Consider the following 24,231-nt stretch of genomic DNA (forward strand, 5'->3'; position numbering starts at 1 on the left):
ATAAGAGCCCTCTCCTAAAGGGACTCTAAAACTTCTAAAATAAATAGAATACTATTCTAGATTCTAGTCTAGATAATAGGAGTACTATCTCGTAATACTAGAGTAAACTAAGGTAGTTAAATACTATACTAATAACTAAACTAATTCTAAAAAATAAGGTTAACTTCTAAGTTAGGTATAAACAAAACTTTATTAAGTAGAATTTTCTTCCTATCCTAGCCTTCTATAACTACCTTTCCCTTATATATAGCTTATAGCTAACCTCCTCTAACTTTAATCTATTTCTTTCTTTAAAGTAGAATTATAGATCTAAAGAGTTATAGTTAGTTAGTTATATAGGATAAGATATAGGAGTCTAGTAGCTATTTAGAGGAGGTTAACTTACCTTTAGCCTCTAATAAAGAGTATATAATCTTATTAGTTTTATCCTTAAATTTTAGGGATAAGGTATTACTTAATAAGGTTAGGGAAGGTTCCCTAGATTATTATTTAGCTAGGTATACTTTTTTAGTAATCTTCCTTACTTTTCTAAGTTTAGAGATCTCTTTCTTAACTATCTCTCCTATTATCCTTTTAAATTCTTTAAGAGAATCTCTACTTCTATCTTCTTTCTTTAAGAAGGAGGAGTATTTCTTTCTAGAGGTTCTTCTCTATTTAGGCTTTAGAGGATCCCTAATTCTAAATAGAGATTTATTATAGAATCTAATTACTTTCTTTACCTTTTCTAGCTATAAATATTCCTATATAAAATATTGTTCGTTATCGAGAAAGTATATCCTTATCTTTTTAAAAGCTACTATTATAAAATCCTTCCTTTAATAGAGGTCTCTTACTTCTTAAGATTTAAGAATAAGGAGAATTTATTTATAGTTTCTAGTAAGTAATAGCTAGGCTATAATTATATACTTAGTTACTTTAAACTTAGATAGGAGTACTAAGAGAAGAATCCTAATTTTCCTCTTAGGTTCCTTTAAGTATAACTTCTTATTATTAACCTCTATAATTCTCTTTACTATTAAACTAATCTAACTCTAAGCTAATCTAACTATATTATCTTCTTCTATTCTAAAATTTATAAGCTATTATACTATTAATATAGTATATACTATTAATACCTTACTATATTTCTTCTAAAGGAAGAGCTATATTTTAGTAGCTATCTTTATATCTATTAATACTTAAATCTTATCTATATTATCTAAGCTAACTCTTAATCTTAGCTTATACCTATACTTAGTATTTTCCTTCTAAAAGTTTAGCTAGCTAGCTATTCTTATAATCCTAGTATCTAGATTAAGGAGTAATAAGTTATCTTAGCTAATTAACCCCTTAATATTATAGAAGATGCCTTTTCCTTCTAGGTTATCCCTCTATAGTTTAAACTATCTCTTCTAGTTCTCTCTTATTAGGATTAGGATCTTAATATAGGTCTAACTATCCTTCTCTTCCTTTATTTAGGTATAGAATTAGCTTAGTCCTACTAAGGCTTTTAGTAGTAAAGTAAAGGATATATATCTATTTTAAGGCTTTAAAATTAGAGGCCTCTACTCCTTTTAGCTATTAGATAATCCCTTAGTCCTAATAGTTAAATGTTCTAAACCTTTAGGAACTAATCTATCTTCTATATTTTCTTCTTATCTAACCTACTATTAAAACTCCTAGTAGTATAAGATAGGGTACTAGAAACTAGTATCCTTTCTATATTAGCTTTATAAGATAGGAGATACCTTTACTACTTTAAGGTTAAGGTCTTTTCCCTTTAGTAAACCTAGGCTTATAACCTATTAAATAACCTTTTCTAGGATATTAGTTAGAGGTTCGTAGAATTTTAGGGTAGAGTATAAGAGTAACTTAATCTTTAACTAGCTTACTATCTCTAATAGGTAGTACTTAAAAGTAGGAACTAAATATATTAATTTTATTAATTAATTCCTTAGAGAAGTATCTCTATTATTACGGAATAGTCCCGTAGGGACTTCCTATAGCGATAATCCTATATAGGAAAGACCGCTAAAGATAAGAGAGATAGGGAAGACCGTAGGACTAATGATACTATATAGGCGCGCGAGATTAGGATAGAGCGGGTAGAATAGGATCGCTAAGAGTACGACTAGGTTAGGTAATCTAGGTACTAAGCCGAGCGCTTCCTCCTCGACTACTTAGACTAATTAGACGCCCTACCTAAGCGCTTAGGGCGCTCGCGCTTAGACTACTTAGATAGCTTACCTTTATAGTTAGTATATATAGAAGCGATATAATCCTCTATAGAGAATATCGCGTATAACTTACTATTTTATCTTACTAATTAGAATATTAATACTCCTACTTTATTTTACTTTATAGACATTCTATAAGCTCTAACCCGATTCCGCCTAGCTTAGCCTTCTAGCTTAGCTAAGTAAGATTATCGAGATATTTATATCTTAATATCTATCTCCTAAAGTAAGATTTCTACCCTATATAGAGTTATATAACCTTATAGTTAATTAACTCTCTACTATACTAGATATATAGCTATTCTATAACTATACTTTCTAATAATTATAGTACTAACCCTAATACGAGTTATAAAGCCGACCTTACTCTACTCTTTACTACTATCGCTATAGTACCTCTAAGGACTAAAGAGTAGTACCTAGATCGCTACGCTAAAAGTATAGTCTTTAATAGATAACTACTCTACTACGCTATATAGTAGAATAATAATATTAGCGTAGAAATTATAGAGCTTATACTTCGCCGCTATTAATATAGCGTTAATTCTATCGAATAGGAAGATAATACCTTTATATATAAATACTAAAAGGTTACTAGATTAGGAAAAACCCTCTATAAAGTAGTAAAAGAAGGGTACGCTAAAGTTACTAAGCTATTACTTCGTAAGGGTACTAATATTATACTTAGTAACTCTCGCGGCGAACTAGCTATCTAAGTCGCTAGAACGCTAGGTAATATCGAAGTTATCTAGTTTCTTCGCGACGCTAAGTAAAGGTCTAATATAAACCTATATTAATTAGCTATTATCGTCGCCTATACTATATTAACCTATAATACGTTCGTCTATCTAACACTATAACTATTATCTTAAAGTAGGACGCCGTCTAATGTTATTATTATATATTATTATTACTTAAGATATATCTAGATGTTTAACCCTAGAACTCTTAGAATTATAAGATCTAAAGGCTTAGAGGCTAATAGACTAGTAGAAATGCTATAGAAAGGGATATAATATTAACGTAGAAGCGTACATTTTATAGTTTTAAGAGTTCTAAATTAGCGTCTAGAATTAAAATAACCTATTCCTAAGATATAAGCTTATAAAAGAAATAAGGAGTAGTTTAARAATTACGCTACTAGTAGGAGTACTAGTTCCTTTAAATAATTACGGTATAGCTAACAATTAACTCTAATAGGAGCCGAGGGGTCGCTAGAACCTTAGGGGGTAGGTAGGCGACTATATTACGTGTCGTAAGCGCTATAGCTAAGTGTCGTAGGCGTAGTAGAACCTTTAGAAGACGAAGAAAAGTAGTCGTATTTAACATTGTTATATAGAAGTGTCTTCGTACTTACGAGGCAGACTACCTGCCTCTAGAAATATGCTCTCCTAGAGTAAAGCTATGTTCTTCTAGGTGTCCTTAAGAGCTCTAATATATGCCGTATTACTCCGAACCACACCTTCGGCTCTATTAAAATCGATCCTATAACGAAGTGCTTAGTAGTAGGAACTTAGTATAGGTCTACTAGTAAGTTACCGTATATACTATGCGCCTCTCCTATAGCGTAGGAGAGAGGCTATAGAGGAAGAACTTTTGCTCGGAGTAGCCCTCGACCCTGTAGCGGAACGGCATTAGGTAGGAGCTAATGCATTCCTTATAGTTGCTCTTAAGCTTTAAAGTATTATGTTGGCAGTTGGTATTTGTTGAAAACGGGCAGTAGTATAGCCYATCAGCGCGCGGTCCTTTGCTATGTAGTGGAAACTTTCTGTAGCGGTCTTCACCACCTCTTTTACTCGCATCTCCCCTCTTTAAAAGTCTTACCCCTCTAAATCCTCCATCTTCTTCTTCTTCACCTGCAGATATCCCTCGACAGCGCTCAAAACCCCTTTCCTCTCCCCCAACATCCCATCAATACCGCCCAACCCCATTACCTCATAAAATGTTTCTCCGTCCCCCCCACTACCCCCCTCGAACCCTTTCGTCTGTGGCCCAGCTCCGTAACTAGGCTGCATCCAAACCAGGTCTGCCTGCCTATCATGCGGAATCTGCACGCTCCGATGTTCCGGTTCTGGGAAATCTTTCGGCAACGGGTTGTTCTCACCGTAATGTTGGGGTAGCACATCATCAGGAACGAGGAGTGGGCCCACGGCGTAGAATCCCGTCATCTGTCTGAGTATTTGTTCCATWGTCCAGGAGGGGAGATGGAGTTGTTTCACCGGCAAGATTCCCGAGTAGGCGTTTACTGGCGTGAAGAGGTCTACGAAGAGGGCGAATTTTGTGAGGGAGGTGTTGTGTTGTTCTGCGATGGAGTCGGGGGTTGAGGTGCTGGAGTTTGCTTGGATGTAATAGGGTTGGATAGTTGTGGATACGGAGTCGGATGCCGGGACGAGATGTTTGCTTTTTGTTTTGGCGCCAAAGTGGGTTTGTATCGTCGAATATGTGGGCATTGTAGAGTCGCGGGGAATGGGACAGTACCCGATCAGGCCGTCGTAGGCGGCATCTTTGTCGCCTAGTTTTAACGGAAAGCGATAATCTTCCACACTGTGGACTTGTTTCGTCGCATCTCCAAAAGCATGAGACGCGTATGGTGGCGTGGCTAACTCGAGGCTCCAGCCCGCGTAGGTGAATGCAATCGGTCGACCCAGGACAGCAGGCAAAGCATCTGCGTAGCTTCCAGGCGCGTGTGGTAGATTACCCACGGCTTCCTCAATCATGCTGTAAACTTCCACGAGATAATCTCGCTGCGCAAGATGAGACATCAAAGATGCCATTTGTGGATTCGAGACGGGTTTGGGAGCAAATGGTCGCAGCCGAATACCTGCACCGCCTGTCTTACTTCCGAGTGCGTATTCTGCGGCGAAGTCGCCAGTCGCATGGAACAACTGGAGGGATTTGTCCATGTAATTGATGACGAGTAGACAGATGATGGGATTTTCCCACTCGCTGCAGGGTCTCCATGTAGAGCCCTGACGCATGAGATAATGAGCGTTCCACCGCGCATCTTGATTGATTCGGGGTGGAATTTGAAAGAACTCGCAGCGCCCAGCTTCTTGATCAAGGACGGTATTTGGGCGAAAGTGTCCTTCACTATCAGGACCTAGGGGCTCACAGAACATGTACTCGCTTGTGATGGGATCAATACCATGATTGACCATGTCCTCTGGAGCACGATGGGCCGGGTCCAAGCATGGTACTACCTGTCCAAATTTGTCTACAATGGACAACTTTGAGAATCGAGCTTGCCCGTGAGTGACCGGCTTGAAAGCAGAGAACTCGGTCAATGGACCTCCGTTCAGTTCCGAGAAAGGAGTTCGTCCAGTTGCAGTGCCCATCAAGGCCATGACTTCCTCAGTAAATCCAAGATCGGCCACGGGAGCTTCAGATCCAGCGGCTGTGGAAGGCTTTTGTCCTTGCTCGCGCTTGAGAGGCTTCAGATGCAATCCTGCTTGTAGCGTTGCCAAATGATCATTGAACCCAGTCATGGCCGACGACATAAAGAGCAGGTTGGAAAGCACGTTCCACATATCATCAGCTTTGAACGCTGGATCAAGATCATTGGGGTTGACAGCATCCAAAAGCCTTTGGATCATCGACCTGATCTGTGAAGCTACGTTTGGGAGCACGAAACTTCTGCCAGAGAYGATGTGCAAATCATCTTTTGCTTTGGGGTCCTTGGACAAGTCAATCCCTGATTTGATGCTATAGCGTATGCGCTTCTCTTTGCCCGAAGGTYCGAATGTCCAGCTAGTGAATGGGATGTGGTAGTACTCCAGCTCCCACTCCACGTATATTGGAAAAAACGCCTGTGTCAGCCATATATCATGCACATTGTGGTAGTGAGATGTAATTCGTCCAAAGTCTAGTCCACTGTTCAAGCACATCCACTCTAGGAAGAGGTCTTTAAAGACATGCTCAATGTCAGGATTCCCGGATTCTTTGACGGCGTTTTCCAACTTTTGGGTGACATCGTGATTGTTTGGTAAGTGCTGCAACCTTTTCCTCAAATCCCACGGGTCATAAGAATCGGTCTTCAACCAATCCATGCCCGTGTTACCGAACTTGTCACTACTGTATTGGATCCCCTTGACGAAAGTCCCATAATCAGCAAGGTCACGATTCGGGGGATTAGAGTTTCGAGATATTTCGTCCCAGACTTGGGGGAATGTGTTATGCTCAAGTACATCACGAGTAGCCAGAGGAGGGATCCCACCAAGCTGCAGTCGTCGAAGAGCGCTTACCACGGCTCTCATCATCGGAGTCCAGTCCAGTCCCAGTCCCAGTCTCCCTCTCATTTCGTCATATTGAGGCACAAGGTAGAGATGTGCCCTATGGCCTAGTCTCTCGTTCGGTTCGTCAAAGGTGCTCACTATTTGGTAGTTGCGACGATCGAAATACTCATCAAATTCCCATTGGTAGCCACGCAATCTCGAGATTGCAGCGGCGATAGATTTGTCCGTGTACATCGCATCCAAGGCCTCCTCGATCAAGGGATGTCTCCCATCGTCCCAATACACAGCCTTCTCAAGCAATTTTTGATATCCGCTGATGTATGCGAGATCACTCGATATTTTTGCCTCATCGACGTCGTCATACTGCCATGCATATCGGCGAGGCACGGGATTTTCCATATCGCGCCCCTTTCTAGACATGCGCTTAAAACGAACATGGACATCGTCGTCCCAGTCGGTTGGCCAGCCAGTGGGGAGTCCAGCGAAAGCAACCACGGGGTCTTTTTGCATGTAGAAAGATGGCGCAATGCCAGCCTCAAGATTTGCTGCTTTGGCTTCTGCTGCGAGACTTTGTGGAGATTGTGTGTTTACGGTAAGATTGATAGCTTTGATCCTGTCCACTAGTGCCTGCCTCGACGTTTGTATACCTTGCACGGTTTCGCTGGATAGAGTAGTGGCAGCAGCCTTCAAAGAAAGACCCTTCCAGTAGAGACAGAAGAGTAGATGCTGAAGATGCGTCTTTTCGCGCTCGAGCTGATCCAACAATGCTTGGGTGTTGTTGAGACCTGCCAAAGCCCTGAGAGTTTGACTGGAAGGTAGGGCTTGTTTGGTGTTAGCTGTCGCCGCTGTATCGCGTCTGAGATGCCACACAGTGCCATTCTTGGCCGGCTTGAAGTTGTGCGTGTCGAGCAATTCCGCAGCTTCGAGTTGTGAGTCCACATCGTCTGACGGCCGAACAAGATAACATTGCACTTTCTTGATCAACGCGAATGCGGCCTTTTGATTCTCCCCGTTGGTCAGATTGTCGGCAGCGGCTCGCATCAGTGCAATAAGTGCATCTATTGATGTTGCACCGACAGCAACTGGGCTGGATTCGCGCAGAGCTGTCATTGCAATCTCAGCAGGCCACTTTCCAATTTCGGGTGCTTTTTCTTTGTCATACTCGACATGATAGAGTGCTCCATGACAAATTGTGAAAGCCTGTGCCGGACCATCGCCAGTCTTTTTCCATTTGCAAAGCTTCAAGTTCCGAATATCCTCGGGGTGGTTTTCATCATTCGAGCCAGGTTTCTGCAACTGCATCTTGAAAGTCGACAGGAGGTCTTTGTCGGAGACGAACTGGCCAATCTTTCCAAAACTCTGCATTGGGTCTTGAGGTCCCTGTGTTGCGCTTACACGTCCGTAGTAACCCATCAAGAAATACGAGACGGTTGCCGAGCCGACGTCATGCATGTCGTCGTGCAGGCTAAAGACGCCGGCGTGGTGCGGTTGGTAATCTGCAAATAATGGATTTGAGGCACCAACGACAGTGAGAGGGACCTGTCTTTTGACATCTTTATCGGCTATGCCGAGCCCTTGTCCACCCTCACGGACCGCACCAAGGAAGGCATTACCTTGCTGATGAAGAGGACGACTTCCATCGAGAAATGGCGTGAATTCGTTTTCCACGTCTTCAAAAATGGYGAATTGGTCGTGAGAGCGAAGCAAATCAGACTCCACGATGAACACTCTTGTCGAAGCGTCGGTGCCTCCCGGGCTAGTCGCAACTCCTGGGCTAGTCGCAATACTGGACAGCTGTCGCACTATGATCCACCGATTAGGCACAGCGATATACTGTGCTGATGTCTGGTCAGAGTCTTTGACAGAGGGTTGCGTAGGTAGAATCGACTGCGTAAGGTCTGTTTGACGCCCTGCTCCAGAGGCCGTTGCTACAAATCCAGCACGAAACGGGCGAGGAATGCACCAAGAGAGATATACACCAAAGCGGTCTGTTCTTAGCTCACCAGTAACAAGATCGTAAAGTCGCGGATTTATTGTCGAGGGAGTAGACAAACTTAGATCCAATGGGGGTACCACATCGTGTCGAGGTGTGCTGCTCGCAGAAGCAAAGTTTCCATACYCTGGTTTAGACAAAGGAGCCACGCGTGACTGGCCTTCGAAGATGGCCTTGTTGAATACGAAAGCATCGAGCTTGACCGGTACACAGATTGCCTTGATATCGTCTTCTTCAGGCAGGTCGGCATCGTCGAGTGGAGGCGCTGGATCTGGCATGTTGGACTTGAAATAAATCTCTTCAGCTTGTTGTTTTCGTCAATGATTGAGAGTTACGAAAAGGTGGTGAACGAGCAAGGTGCGAAGTCATCGCAGTGCACAGCGATACGTGGGTACAATCAATCGCGATCACCTCCCTGGCCCAGGCCTGCGGGCTCACTCGTGGGGAAGCATGGAACCTAGATCAATTGGTTGGTACATGCACGTGGCGTTTGCTCAGCTTGTGCCAGCGACGCCACTCCATGCAAGCAATGTTCGCCTATACTTACCATAGCGGCTCGCTTATATCTCCAGAGCAGCTCAGTCAAAAGACAGCCCCAGCTTCTGCATTGCTCGGAAACACCATTCTATAGCTTTCTTCAGGACAACGACACAGAATCAGCTGCAATAATGGCGTACGCTATCACACTGTCGCCGATTGAGCCAGGCAGTCTTCAGTAAGTTGCAGTGCTTCACATGATGACTTTTAGATAGACTAATGGTCCTGCAAGGGTGTATTCGAACATCAAGCCGACATTGAACCCTGGCAATTATGAAATCAACATCAAGCAGGACTTCGGGAGCAAGAAGTTGCACTCATCCAGGGCTTTCGAGGTCGTCGGCCCAGCGCAGTCACTTGGGCCTTCAGATATCCACAGCTACTACCCACTCGCTGGCACCTCTGAGCATGCGAATATCTTGCCACACATTTCTTTTCGAAACCCCTTTCTTCCATGGGCAAGGCCATCGTTCGCCGCGGATCCCAGTCCGCAACGAAGAACACCCTGGCTGGGACTTGTCAGCTTCGAAATGGCGGAGTTGCAATTGCAACCAAGCCACATACAGAGTCTTGCACGTGTGGCCACTTCTCGCACGGCCAGAATCGGCACGAATAGTGCGAAGCCAAAGGCAGACCCATTGGCATTGTCTTCAACTGGAGCTTTGAGTCTCACTTTCGCCGAGCTTATGGACCTTAAAGCCTCCGGAGGGATGCAAGTGGCACTAAAAGGTGCAGCCATGGACGAGAACGAAAGCGATGCATTATTACGAACGATCCTTCTGACAAGAGAAGTTGCTGTGACCCTGTTTGGAGATCACGATGGTGCGGCAACATCCTGGAGCAGTCCTGCTGAGGGGAAACCACCGAATGTTGAGCGTTATGCACATCTTGCCCACCTTAGACATGTCAACACCACAGGGTCGAGAGACGCCGCTTCGTCAGACGTAGTCCAGGRGACCGTGAGCACCCTAGTCTGCCACCGTACGGGATCAACCAAGCTGGATGCTCCTCGCAAGATGGTGGTCCATGTTATCTCACTAGATGCTCTGGATGAGCTTCATTTAAATTCGGGTCCAGATGCGTTTACTCTAATCAGCCTCCATAGCTGGACATATTGGTGTGTTCCAGAATCCCATGCTCGCTTCCAAGACACCATGAAGGAATTAGCCAAGAACATACTGCCACTCACCTACAGCCCAAAGCAAATCCTAGAAGTGCTTGGGACCCCTGGCGGCGGGGATAGGGATTGGCTTGATGCGCGAATCAAAAGTGGCTACACTATTATCCGATCTATAGTGCAGACTGGAGAATCTACAATGGGGATTGTACGAGGCTGCTTTTCTCCGTACAGGCCCACAAATCGTAGTCGGGGGCCAAGCAATGACGGGTATAGTCTGCAAATCCTCGATCGAGAGGCCGGTATCATGGACTTGACATATAGCATGGCTTGGAATCTCGGTCGTACCTTGGCTTTGGCAGATCAGGCGTTGGCCCAGGYACTGGTGCGCATCCGCGCAGAGATGCACAAGTCGGCCCTTACTCAGGCGAAAAAAGAAGTCGATACTGCGTTCATGTCCAAGGCAGATCTTGTGCATCAAATGAACAAAGTGGCATCAGAGATATCCGAAGCTGTCAAGACAATGAAGGACATGGCCCTTAATGGTCGCTGGAGATCTGCGAGTGGGCTCGTAGCCATGTCTCTTCGTCAGGAAGTGTCTTGGTTCAGCGAAATTATGCGCTCGAAATTTGACCAGAACCTAAAGAGCTTTGCGGGACAGCTGCGAGATCATCATCAGGCTGATATGCACACCATTTCCCAATGGGTTCTGAGCACACTCAGACTTCAGGATATCCCTCCATATTATCTTATCCCTGACCTGCGTATGCTTCCGCACGAGTCTGTTCGGACCTTTTACATTGATGATACCTGGACCGACGCTGTTCTTGATGGGGCCCTCAGCGTAGGCAATCATTATGATGATGACGATATCGCTCGAACAGTCATCAAAAAGGAGCTCAACATCATGCTTGCCTCGGAGAAGCGGATAGCGCGATGGGGCATGCTCATTCGTAGCGAACAGATGAGCGAGAATCAGGAGCTGATTGTGTCGATTCGCGGTGCAAAGGAGACCTTCCTCTCTAGTACGAAGCTTGGGAATGAAATGCGGCTGATTTTGTGCTCCAAGTATGTTGAGGATCCTGACTTCAGCTCGGGAAGCGACAAGGCGATTGTTTTGTCCCAACCTCCGCATCAACAACGATTCTCCTTGGCCACTTTGACAGATGCGAAGGTAGAGTCCGCAATTTTTGGTCTCGAGTCTTCGGAGGCGAATTTGCAGGAAAAGTACAAACATTGGCCTGCAACCTGGAACAACACCGATGGCACTCGTAGTGGTAGCTGTGCCGGAAAGACTGACTTGCCACCCATTTACAACTGGAAGACCCGTAGCCTGATACCAGACCACTTATCTAAAGCCTGCTCAACGGTACTGCATTCACAGATGCCCGGGTCCGACTTGCTGAATGCTGAGTCTGACGGACAAATCGGTTCCGCAGCGTTGGCATTGCAGCTCAATGACAATGTTTTTGATCTGGTAATCAGCGCAACTTCTTGTGTAAACTCCGCGCCTAACCAAGCCGCCACGCCAACAAGATCAATTCCCATACCAGCAGAACGAAACAGAGACCACAATGGTGGCTCTGTACTACCCAAGCCAGAACCGGTGGCAGCGCCGGTTGTGCATCGAGTACCTACAGATCCAAAGCCCGTAGTTGCAAGAGCTGGGCCGCTTGGAGCTGCAGCACAGACGATCATCATGAAAGACGCCATYAACGCATCTGGTATCGTCAATGCTTCTGTCTGGCCGGTTCTCACACCTCACAAGGCAATCCCGTCATCGCACCCCTCCGCCCTGGACCTTGTGTTTGCACTGCCACTGAATGGGGGCAACAAATTCACGTCGGCCTTCCAGATGGTTCTGACGATCCCAACCGGTCCCGGAGAGACTGATCTCTTCATGCAAGCGTCAGATGCCCCTCGTGTGAGGCTCCTGTCGAAATCCGTGAGCTGGAAGGCCAGCGTAGTCGTGCCCGATCTGCAGAAACGAGATTCCCTACGCCTCGTAATATCCACCCATGACTCGCCGTCTGAGGCATCAGGAGTAGTGCGCGAGCTCGACGACCACCCAAGCTTTGTGCTCAGTCCTGTCGCGAACATTACAGGCCGCGGTATTGTGACCATTGCGTGTTCGTACGATGCACGAATGCTTGGAAACAACCCTTGGGAATACTACGGAGGTCACGATACTTTCACCGTCGTCAAGGAAGCTGTTGCCCAGGGTGAGGCGTGGCCTTGAATTGTGTTGGATGCGGGCAAGGATAGAATATTTTATTTGTCACGTGTCAGACAGTTCTCTGCCAAGATCAAGCTTGTCTACTTGAAATCTCCGGAGCTTCGTCGCCTCAACTTGCCATTTTGTGCGTTCAAGTCAGGCGATGTGATGGTCTCGCAGGCACACATGAACGGGCGCTGCTAGTGCTGCCGTTTCGCTTGACCTCTCATTCCATTCGCTCTGCTAGTAACGTGGATTGATTGTGGCGAACTGAATGTGAGTCTGACGCGGGATTCTGCAACACATGGTCACGCCACAAATGTCCCTTCAGCTAGCCACCTGCGAGCTCATGGCGTCGGCTTGCATTAACATTGCGCATGGCCACGTCGTCTTGCTCTTTGTACAGGCGTGTCCACAGAACTACCTCTTTCGCATCTCTTGAGCACGATATCTGCTCCCCATGACGAGGCAAGGAGAAAAAACGATTGGCAGCAAGTAATATCTCCTGGAAAGCAGACATGCCGGACACTTTTGTCGTCGACACCTATCAGGTAAGCTGATATGCAAGAACGTGCTGCACTGTGCATTCTCCATTGACACCGCCTGGCCGCAGGTGAACGTTGGGGCTGGAGACTGCTCTGTACACATTCTGGCCAAAAACCCAGGAGCCACTGACGATGTTCGAGGCGAAGTCATTCATGCTGTACTAATGGATGGAGGCGAAATAACGAATTCGCAGCACTACATCAGCCAGACTCTGACTGACATAGGTGCGAGATACACAAATACATCCACCATAGTTGGTGTTCCCCTACAATTTCATTCACTGGTGATCACACACTGGGATCGAGATCATTGGAGGGGTATGATCGATCTACTACAACGTGACTTAGCATCGCAGTACACGGTAGCCGCGGACGCCGTGTTTGAATTGTACGACGCCTGGAAACAAGACAAAGAGAGCAAGCCAGAGGATATGCCTCCTAAGCCCGTGGACCTGAAGAAAATCCAGTCCAACTATCTCAAATATGGCCGAAATGGGGAGCTACAGACGACGCTCTACTGTCCGGTCTGGGAATCGTCACAGTCGCAAAATTTTGTGCCCGGGGCTGAACGGGGCAAAGAACCAGAAACTCCCGAAGACGAGAAATACAACGGTGCTCCTCAGGGCAAGCCTCATTGGGATGTCCAGCTCGAGTATCGTACAAATACAGTGTCTATAAACGCGGGAAGTTTTCCCGCTGGTCCCAGTCGCATGTCGGCGAGGCGGGACATGTATGTGCCAGCTTGCAGGGTTGTTTATGACGCTATCAACCTCATCGGGCGTGAGATATTCACATCCAAGATTTTTGCAGGTGACAATGCCGACAGAGCTTCTCCTTGGACCAGTGTCAAGACTCTTTCGTCACTTCTAAAAGCACATGGTGCAGTTCCTGGTCAGCCAGGGATGTATTGTGTGGCGGCAGCACGACAAGTCATCGGTCGTCCTAACACTGCGATAGACAAGTTTGACAACGCTTCTCCGGATGCGTCCATCAAGTTCGATAACAGCGAGAATAACAAGACAAACGCGATGTCTCTTGCTTTCATCATAGCTTGGCCACCCATCAAGATTGGAGCGAAGCCACGTGTATCGCTGTACACTGGAGGGGATGCAGAAGGATACGTCGAAACAAGACTTTTGCCTTTCTTGGAAGAGGTCAATACTGTATCCGTTCTCAAGGCCGGACATCATGGCTCTGAGATGACACTGCAGCCAATCTTCATCAAGAGAATGAACCCAGGTAAAATCGTCTTTTCCTCCGGAAAAACCAACAAGCATCCCCGTAAGTCGAGCCCAATGTTCAATGATATGATCACTGTGTGCTTTGGGCGCTGAAGACTATGACAGACTGGACGAGGTTGGCACTGTTAGCCCTACACTACAATCAGCAGATCTACAAGCAACAGCGAGGCCCAGAGGCGTTTTTTTGGAGCACATGCTATCCGTACTGGACAATTATTCCCCCCAAAAATCCCAACGCAGAAGATCCTGAGATGGCACAAATTGAGGCAATGTCGGACCGATTCAATCCTTCTGCATTCTACAATAAGCCATTCCGTGATGTTCTGACTAGCTGGTACCAGGAGTATCGCACACTTCTCGGCGATGAGCCCGTTCCTGCTGCATCGCCAGATATCCTAGCGGAGTATGACCAGATCATGATCAAGCATGGGTACGAAAAGGGCGCCATATTCGAAAATGGGAGGGTAATCAAAAGGAAGGCTTTGCAGGAGCTTCTGCCCTTCTTCATRCGCTTGTTCGGGACCCTGTGGCAAGCCATGTCCGATGTTACATTCACAGATCTTGCCGATAATTCAGTCGACGCTTCTGGCAATTACCTGGATGGCTCATCTCGTCTGTCGCAATTATGGATCAAGCATCGGGACGACATTAGTGACGGAACTATCCTCATCTTTCGACTCGGTGTGTGGTTGAGCCCCAGAAGGACGACGAGGGTGTACAGAGACAAACGCGAAAACAGTGTCGATGAGATTGAATGGCATCCGAGGGGACAGAGTAGAGCTGGCAGATTATACAATCCGAGCAAGGTTCCTATGGAGGAGAACCATGTAGTCGAATCGAAATCATCGAATACATCACATAAGAGACAGAAGACCGAGGCGGAGGTGGAAGAGGAGAAAATGGAGGGAGAGGACAATTTGGAAGAAGCTCCAAGTGGCGCGACGGGGGGAGCCCGAACTGGAATGCTTTTCGTGCCGATGCGCGTGAACGCTACACCTATGGTTGGTGCGAGCGCCTTCGACGCGAGCACAGCTACGACGACGTCAACAGTCAGTTTCCTTGCTGCGTCCCACTATCGGTCTACGAATGGCACTCTTCTTCTGTCGACAGATGACCCGCTGGACGAGTTCCTGGCCGCTCTAGCCCCTTCCTTTGTTGGCCTTGACAAAGATCTGACAGTCTCGCCAGGTCAAACACCAACAGTCACCCTATCCAAAACCACTGGCTTCAGTCGCTGGCTATCCGAATCCATTGGAGCGACAGCCATCCACCTGTCCCTGTTGATTACCAGTCATAGATCTGATAGTACTGGTAGTCGGAACGATGCGAATATTGTACATTGGACCGTGTCTCTGAATCTGGCTAAGAACGATCAATCGAACGGTGCGATTGCCCTCACATTCTCCTCCATGGCATCACATCTGGCCAAGACGCTGAACTTCACCCCTGACACTGCAAGTGGGACTATTGGTGACACTGGATACTCTGTTGGACTCGGAGCTCTCGTACTGGCCCTTGAGCAGCAGCCTTCGGCTTCTATCGGTCTCGGCCATCTCTGCACCTTCCTCGACCTACCTCTAGGTTGGATRGTATCTGCACTTGACAAGGTCACCCTGCGAGTGACCCAGGATGCCGATGCTTCGCAAACTGCTGTCCTACGTCGACTTGCATCGAACGCCATCTGGATCCGACCAGACCAGAACTATAGCACGATCATTCGACTTCATCTGCGTGAAGTCGGCGGATCACGTGTGGAACCCTGGATCATGGAACATCTCCCTGACATTCAAATTTCGGATATCAGAGTCATAGCTTACAAGGATGCGCGACGTTTGTTTGCTCAATCGGATTCATCACACGTATACAAGGTGGAATCCRGCATAACATACACGGCCAAGATCGGGCTTGGAAATTCGAGCGCGCAAGATTTTTCGGCCTCGATCCGATGTGGCACTACCGGACTCGATGTGTCTCTGCGGTGGGATGGCACAGCGGATCCAATCGTCGACATGCTTACTTGGGTTAATAAAAGGACACAGGGCATGGTCGATAGCTCGGTTCTCGATTCTTTCGTCAATGATCTTGTTTCTAAGAATCCATTGAAGCTGAGGCAATTCTCCCTGCAAATCGGCCAAGACAAATCTTTGCAGCAGCTTCGCTTCGAATTCGAAATTCATCTCGATCTTGGGGCTCCCAAGAACAGCCAGGTTCCTCTCCTGGTCAGCTTTACATGGTCTCCGCTGCAAACCAGCTTCAGAGCTGAGATCTGGCCTCACGATATGCTACCCAAGTATCTGTTTCCCATCAGGCAAGTGCCCGCTGATTATCCCGCCCCATGGATATGGCCGACGTATGATCCGCTGAGAGTCAGGGCGCCGACATGTGCCACCCCGATAGACCATTTCTCGCTCAAATATCTCCGACCTCGCCATGGCAATGAATCGAGCGACAGTGAAACCATTGACAGTCAGCAAATTCCGGCATGGCTTCCCACTGAAATATACGACGCTGTGCTTGAGATCAGCGACAAGCACACAATAATGTCTGCGCAGGTCTTTTGTGATGAGCCTGGAAGCGCAGACGCTGTGCCTGCGATAGCATTGGAATCCTTGAATCTGTTCGCCGAATTTCGTAGAGCGCAAGGTCCCGATCCGGCTGGGTTCAATTTACACTTGGAGGGACGGGTGACCCTACATGCACGCGAGAGTGTTACCACGCCCAGCTACTCTTATGGGCCAGCGAGTCTTTCTGTCCGACTGGATCACGCTGCGAAGACTACGACTGCTCCAGAAAACTGGACTTTATCTGCTTCGGCAGACGATCTTGCACTTGCCGCACTATATTCCTTGTTTCCTAAAGGGGGTCAGCAAGACGCTGTCATGAATATACTGGAACACCTATACATTCCTCACATGTCCATCATCTATCAGTACAACAAAGGAGTAGCCTCATCTCTCATGCTCAGTGGATCGATCCTCGTGGGAGACGTGGAGCTGGATCTCGAATATCGGCACGACAGTAAAGGATGGATCTTTGAAGCAGTGCTGGGCGAGGCCAAGAAGGCTTTGATTTTGGGTAAATCCACGACCGCACCAACTTTGGGTTCTATTCTGGGTGACATTTCACCAGAGATTGCCCAGTACCTGCCGGATCTCGTCACCAACATCCCCATTGAGCTCAAGCAGGACCTCCACGTTGGGCTGGTGTGTAAGTCCGGAAAAGGGACGACCGTTGGTGCGGTGGAAGACCCCGGCTCTCTTGTCATGGGGTTTGTAGTCGAGATGGACTCTCTCCAGGTCACTGTGGCCACGATCCAGCAGTACAGCACGAATCCGGACAAAGCCCAGGCATCAACAGAAACCCAGATGATGAGCACGAAGCGAGTTGTGAAGCTCACTCTAGATGAGTTCCATTTCAAAGATGTTGGAATGCTRGGACAGCTGACGCAGCCGTTCGAAGCCATCGATCTTGTATGGTCAAGTGCTGACATGAGTCAGGCAGACGTGGAATTGTTGAATAAGGATATCCTACAAGATACGAAGCTATTCCCACGCAAGAAGGAGCCACTTCGCCATAAGAGCACGGCCTCTGCTGAAGGTCAAGGGCTGAGCAATGCACCCGTCATCACTGCTGGATGTCATCTGATGGTCACTGCCATAAGAGCTGGTGCAGTCGTTGTGCTGCTGGACTACCCGTTTGGCTCGACAAATGTCCCCACGCCTCAACTACCTGCACCAGTCAACGGCAGCACTGCAGCGCCACCAGTAAAGACACCAACGCTTGAAGGAGGTGGGGAGGAAGTTTCAACATCTGTGTCAGAACAGCGCGATGCTCTCACCATTACAACTCTCGGATTGGCTCTTGCCGATAGAGTGCTATCGATCACACTAACAGCAAAGCTCGCCTTTGGTCCGCTGGCACTGGGGCTTATAGACTTTGTTCTGCACGTCGACTACACCCAGGCCAGACACCTCCGTGACATTAGCAACCTGCACCTCTCAGCAAGCATAGGCGGCATCGAAGTTGAATACAAGAAGGCGCCTGTGATTCTCGCCGGCCTCTTTCGCCATATCGTTAAGAACGACATGGACTTATACACTGGTGGTATCAATCTTGGAATTACACCCTACAACTTTTTAGCTGCAGGCATGTACGGAGACGCCAAGGGTCCCCCTCCGGCTCGTAAACAGTTCAAGACAATGTTCGTTTTTGCAAAATTAAATGGCCCATTGATTGAGCTGGAATTTGCCGAGATTAATGGAATCTGTGGTGGCTTTGGGTACAACTCCAATCTTCGCTTCCCGGAGATCTCGCAATTGGGACAATTCCCACTGCTGACGACTTCAGACAACAGCGCCAAAGATCCCCTAGAAGAACTCAACGCGTTGACAGACTCATCGCAGGGTTGGATTCAACCACAAGATGGAGCTTTGTGGCTTGCAGCCGGCCTGGAGATTAAAGCCTTCCAGGTAGTTGATATTTCAGCACTAGTCGCCATCAATCTCGGAGAGTCCGTTACACTTGGCGTATTTGCAGAAGCAGTAGCGAAGCTGCCGAAGGGCGTCCCTGATGAACAGATTCTGCTGTTCGTTGACTTTCTCTTTACAGCGCAAATCAACTTTACCAAGGGAACACTCATCGTTGGCGGCGAGCTTGCACCGCGATCCTTCATCTTGCATCCATCTTGCCACCTCACTGGCGGAATGGCTCTGGCATATTGGTTTCCGAACTCGGGTCATCCAGGTGATTGGGTTTTCACAATCGGGGGATACCATCCACAGTACAAAAAGCCATCCCACTATCCTGATGCCTCTCGCTTGGGAATATCTTGGCGGTACGATGACCATTTGTACATTTCCGGAGGAGCATACTTTGCGCTTACGCCAAGACTGTGCATGGCCGGAATTAGACTACAGGCACATTTTGAGATGGATTCTCTCACCGCGTATCTCGAGGCCCACGCCGACTTTCTTGTAAACTTTGAGCCATTTCAGTTCCAGGGGGACATTGGGGTCTCAGTGCATGTGTCATACGACATTGACTACCTCTTTGGACATGATACCATTACTGGAGATATCAGCGCCAATGTCAAGATACACGGGCCCCCTGTGGGTGGAACAGTTTACATTGACCTGCATATATTCGATGTGTCGGTTGAGTTTGGTAAGGCCTATCAGCCACAGCCTGCACGATCTCTGGATCAGTTCTGGTCCACGATTTGTCAAGGAAAAGACGAGGACAAGGAGCACATTTTCTCTGTTGAATCAGGGTTGGTGTCGCAACCGCAGAATTTCCCAGGCGGGAATGCAGCTGCCACATCCAACCCTTGGGTCGTTCGTGGTGACTTATTTCACTTTCATATCACATTTCGGGGCGCGGCTTCTTCTATCCAGTATGGTACACAGAGTGCGGTTCAAGGACAGCCAGTCCATGCCAAGTTGTGTAAGCAAACGGGGAACAATCTACCAAGTAGTGGTAATGTCTCCATCYGCCGGAAAGATAGCCCTGATATTCTCAACTTTACGATGGAAGTGGAGAAAAAGCAGCTTCCAGTCGCTTTATGGGGAGAGTGTGAGTTTAGATCTTCATGCCATGCCATTCCATCCATGAATTTCGCTAACCAGTTACAAWCAGACTCTTTCGAGTCCGACCCAGACTTACCTCTGCCAGGGCGTCAAGCAGCACTCACAAAAGATGAGCCCTCGACAATCGAACACATCATGGGCGTGGCGTTGCGGCCACCGAAAGCCTCACCTTCAGATGATCGCATCCCTCCCCTCAATCTCGCAGATGCCTCAAAGGTCGACCTTCTGACCGACAAAAACAACCCGCCTCAAATCCCCATTTCACAGCTCGATCCAGCACTGCCTCTCCCCTTCGACACAGCAGAAGAGGCTCGTTTGGCGTGGAACAATCCGAACTTGCGCATTTCTAAAGATAATCTAGTCGGGATGTTCGCTTCCCTTGTGGAAAACACAGGTGGTGGTCGAGAAGCGGCAGAATTCAGGTCTATTTCTACGTCTCCGCCAAGGGAACTTTTCAAAGAGTGGAAGGATTTAATTGCGAATGCACCTGATACGAAGATCAATATAGACCTGGCTGATGATGGAGTTGAACTGGAATCACCCATGGTGCCAGACTTGGAAGTCGACATGGCGAGAACTGCTGATCCAAAGTTGTGGTATTCTGGGCTTCCATGGGGTGCATAGCTGCTACGGGAGGGCGAGGGCTAGGTTTCCAAGTCTTACTGCGAGCGTTGTCTAGTGTGTCTGCCTGCTGGAGAACGATCGATGTAAATAAACCATGGGTATGTACTTTAGCACAACGAAGCATTATAACTATTGTCCCGTCATTTATCACGTTCTATCGAAATTTATGTTCCGAGCGCGTGTACATGTAGCTTGAGACTCCCCTACACCAACGCGGTGAATATATTACGGCGCTGTTATGTAGAGTAGATTACTTCTAGTGTACTTCTCCACAGATTTTGCGGAGGCTGGGCTCTTAGAAGTGGCATCTACATCTCGCCATCATGTGCTGTAATCGAGCGGAGAGACAGTGACTTTTGGTTTTGGAAAATCTATGCATTCGACATGAGCTTTTGACACGATACTCCATCAAGTCTGAGGAGGCCAAACTACAAGCCGCAAGATCTCGAGACTTATACCAAATCTGAGCCTCTACTACGATCAATATCAGAACTATTGTCTCACAGTGACAAGCCATCCGCTGTGAAAGTTATGCGTTACTATCTCTTGAGACATTCCCAGATCTTGGACGCTAGGGTCATAAAACATGACGCCTCGGAAACCAGTGAAAGTGGCCAAAATCATATAGAAATGGGTATGACTTTGACGTAATAGTGTGCAATTTGCAGATCTAAGAGTTTTCATCAGCGTTGAGCATCAGAATAGGTATGTTTTTCGAAAACTGAGCTTTCGAAAGGGACAATAAGCACCGGAACCCGGGTGTAAAGAATTGGATATGTCTCAAGATGACAGGCGAATGCTTCCTCGCCTACGCAGAATGCTCGCCTATGTGGTGATCATCATGTCGGTTCTCGTTCATCGTCGCTCCCAACTCCATGAAATGTTCAAACAAATAATAACATTATTCACATCAAAGCACACCATGAAGATCGGCGCAGACAAGCTTACGAACACCATGGAAATTCCACTGAGTCCTCCATCCACACCGCCCGGACCATCTCCAATCTTTGTTTTCGATGCCATGCGCACAAGATCGCATCTCTTCTTCCGCTATCTCTCGACCTACACGAGACTCAATCCTATCTACCATCCATACCTGAACGCCGCAATCCTAGGCGAAGAGCGCTGGGCTAAACCGGCAGAATGTTGCGAGGAAAGGAAGAAAGAAATATGGGAAGGCATAAAACCTATGCTCACTAGCGCTACATTTGACAGTTCGAACGAAGAACTGAGGTGGCGTGTTGAAGAGGGTTAACATGGAGTACATCTCTYTCGCCGTCACTACATTGTACGCTAATGCTAAAAATGACAGGGGTGGATCCCGCTCATTAACGACCATGTTCCTAATCTGCTGCGAGAGGATGTCCTCTACGGCTTACACCGGAACATCATAACGATGGAAGAAGCTGGCAGGTCTAATCCCACGCACATCCCGGACTCCATTTACTCTACATTAACACCTGTCATTCTAATTCGTCACCCGATCCTGCAGACTGACTCCTCCTTTCGCGTTCTCTCGTAGTATGGATTTAAGAACGCCCTAACGGATGAGGATTTTGAACTCCACTAATCTACTCGCTCGACGAGGCTCCTCTTTAATCTCTTTAGTGCTCAGGATCGAAGACCTATAGTTGTCGATAGAGAAGATGTGGTTTATCGAACTAAAGATGTGACTGAGGCTTTGTGCAAGAGTTTAGGAATGAGACTGGACCTAGAAGGCTTTAGTAATGTGTGGGAGAGGACGCTAGAAGAGGACATTCTAAAGCACCTATTAGTAAGAGGATTTACGAACACTCTTCATTCCTCTACTAGGATCGAGAGGCCGGAAGGTGGTAAAGTAAGCATAATAGCTATTTTAAAGAGTAATGGCGAAGCTGATTATATTATCCCAGCCTAAATCGCCAAATCTTAAGGTAATAGTTAAGAAGTGGACATAGAGATATAGCAATGTAACTGCTATTAGGTTGAAGAAGGTAGTGGAGGCGAACATAGCGGATTATAAATATCTGTTAAAGTTTAAGGTTTAATAATTAATCTTATAAGGGTAGTCCTACCGCTAGATCTATACAGAAGAGTTCAGAAACGATAAGTCTACATATAAGTCTTTTAGCCGGGTTGGCTATTCTTATTAAGGCACTGCCGTTGTGGAGCCCTAAGCGGGTTTAAGAATACCCGCTTCTCGTTCTAACAGTACGAAGAACTCTACCTTTTATAGTAGTCGCCTATTTATCGTTCTTATAACCTACCTATTAAACGAGCTGCTACTTGTGCGAAGGAGCGCGTTTTTATTAAAAGCCCGCCGAAGTGTTTAAGATTGCGATGCGAGCTTTTAAATGTGAATAAAATTAATCTCTCGTGCGTTTAGGTATTCCTTAGCACGCAGGATTTCTCTCTAATAGTAGGGCGTTTATTCGTCGTATAGAGAGGAGAGATAGCAAAGGGGAAACATTCTAGTTGCGTTAGAACGCTAGTATTAATACCTGCCCTAGCCGGTTTCGTTAACCTCCGCGGGGAAGCTAGAGGGCCCTACTACTAACATTAGTACTACACCGCCCTCTAGCATCCCCAACCGTCTCGATTAGGCTAATATACTAAACCGTATCGTTGCTAAGGCTTCTTAAAAGGTGTTGTTTATGTCTTCGCTATGCCTACGCTACTAGACGAGAGCTAAGAGGCTATTAATATCTCGTCGCGTTGCCCTTCTTTACTACTATCTTTACTACCGCGTAATAAGGGCCCTTAGCGACTATCTTTACTACTAGATACGCCTTAGCCGGACTCTCTAGGCTATATACCCCCTCCTTCTACTTAGCCGGTGTTACGGAGGTTATAGCGCTCTATATCGCGTAGGCCTAAAGCGTAGGCTATAATTAACGCGATAAAGCTACGGTTAAAACGTTAGAAGTTAATGGATTTTAAGAAGGAGCCGGAGCCGGTGCTAGATAAAGATAAAGATAAGGAACTAGACGTTCGAGTGTTAGCTATAGAGGCAATAGTAAGGCTAAGTAATATTACGGAGGGCTCTAAGCGCTCTTAGYAGTTATTRTTCGTAACTCTAGTRCCCTTAATTAAGCGCGGAGGCACGGTRGAACTAGAATCCTTCTATTATAAGTAYACTAAGGCGGAGTTAGYAGAGTTTCGAGAGCGTAACCGAGAATAGAGGGATAAGGAAGAGGCTAGGATTAAACGAGAGCGTAAGGAAGTAGAACTATAGCGACATCGTAAACTATAGGCGGATAAGTAGAAGGAAYAGTAGCGYATATTAGCTAAGCGCGCGAATGTAGYRTATTAAGCTACGAAGGTTATTAACGCCGCCGTAGCTCTATCGAAGAAGCGGAAGAAGGGTAAAGGTAAGGAGCCTATTATTATCGYRGAGCCGGTTATTATCGCTAGTCCGTTAAACTAGYRAGTGTTAGAAGYAGAGCCTTTAGCGGAGCTACCGCTAAGTAGACGTACCGTRTCGATATTACGCTCTAAGTACTCGTCGCCGCCCTCGGAGCTATAGCCGTTCGAGTATCGAGTAAGCCTATATTATAAGAAGGGCCGTAAGYAAGAAGATAAAACTTAGAGGCTTAGAAGCGACGAGGAYAGCGCTAGTAATATATCGGACTAGATTAACTTAGCTATTCGAATAATAAGAGGTGTRTTCGTAAGCGCTAAGTTAACTRCTTCTTACTATRYATTRYTAGTCTATACTTAGGCYAAATAGACGTAGAAGGGTACTAGTAGTTAGTATTATATTATAAGGGAACTAAGCCTATTCTATATAGCGAACAAAAAGGACCTCCGTATAGGTGTAGAAGTTAAATTAGACGCTAGTRTTGCTCCTACACTAATAGTAAGAACGGCTACTATAATCTACCTTAGACGATTACTAGAAGCTTAAGCAGCCCTACGTGCTAGTAGTAACTTCTTAGAGGCTATTA

At 46.7% G+C, this 24,231-nt stretch overlaps 4 protein-coding genes; 3 read left to right on the forward strand and 1 right to left on the reverse strand.

The window, feature by feature from the left end:
• Positions 1 to 4,036: 4,036 nt before the first annotated feature.
• Positions 4,037 to 8,719, reverse strand: RCC_03424 (uncharacterized protein; the record flags this gene model as incomplete). The annotated part of the gene is made up of 1 exon (XM_023768714.1): positions 4,037 to 8,719. The coding sequence occupies one exon, from the start codon at positions 8,717 to 8,719 to the stop codon at positions 4,037 to 4,039; it is 4,683 nt and encodes a 1,560-aa protein (XP_023624482.1).
• A 390-nt stretch (positions 8,720 to 9,109) lies between these two features.
• RCC_03425 (uncharacterized protein) lies at positions 9,110 to 12,334 on the forward strand (the record flags this gene model as incomplete). XM_023768715.1 has 2 exons in its annotated part: positions 9,110 to 9,156; positions 9,211 to 12,334. The coding sequence occupies 2 exons, from the start codon at positions 9,110 to 9,112 to the stop codon at positions 12,332 to 12,334; spliced, it is 3,171 nt and encodes a 1,056-aa protein (XP_023624483.1).
• Positions 12,335 to 12,828: 494 nt separating this feature from the next.
• On the forward strand, positions 12,829 to 20,305 carry RCC_03426 (uncharacterized protein; the record flags this gene model as incomplete). XM_023768716.1 has 4 exons in its annotated part: positions 12,829 to 12,861; positions 12,924 to 14,136; positions 14,202 to 19,667; positions 19,731 to 20,305. The coding sequence occupies 4 exons, from the start codon at positions 12,829 to 12,831 to the stop codon at positions 20,303 to 20,305; spliced, it is 7,287 nt and encodes a 2,428-aa protein (XP_023624484.1).
• Positions 20,306 to 22,004: 1,699 nt separating this feature from the next.
• RCC_03427 (uncharacterized protein) lies at positions 22,005 to 22,242 on the forward strand (the record flags this gene model as incomplete). XM_023768717.1 has 2 exons in its annotated part: positions 22,005 to 22,142; positions 22,198 to 22,242. 2 exons carry the CDS (start codon positions 22,005 to 22,007, stop codon positions 22,240 to 22,242), a joined length of 183 nt encoding a protein of 60 aa, XP_023624485.1.
• Positions 22,243 to 24,231: the final 1,989 nt, after the last annotated feature.

Source organism: Ramularia collo-cygni (genome assembly GCF_900074925.1).
Source record: "Ramularia collo-cygni strain URUG2 genome assembly, contig: RCC_scaffold04, whole genome shotgun sequence".
Classification (NCBI taxonomy): domain Eukaryota; kingdom Fungi; phylum Ascomycota; class Dothideomycetes; order Mycosphaerellales; family Mycosphaerellaceae; genus Ramularia; species Ramularia collo-cygni.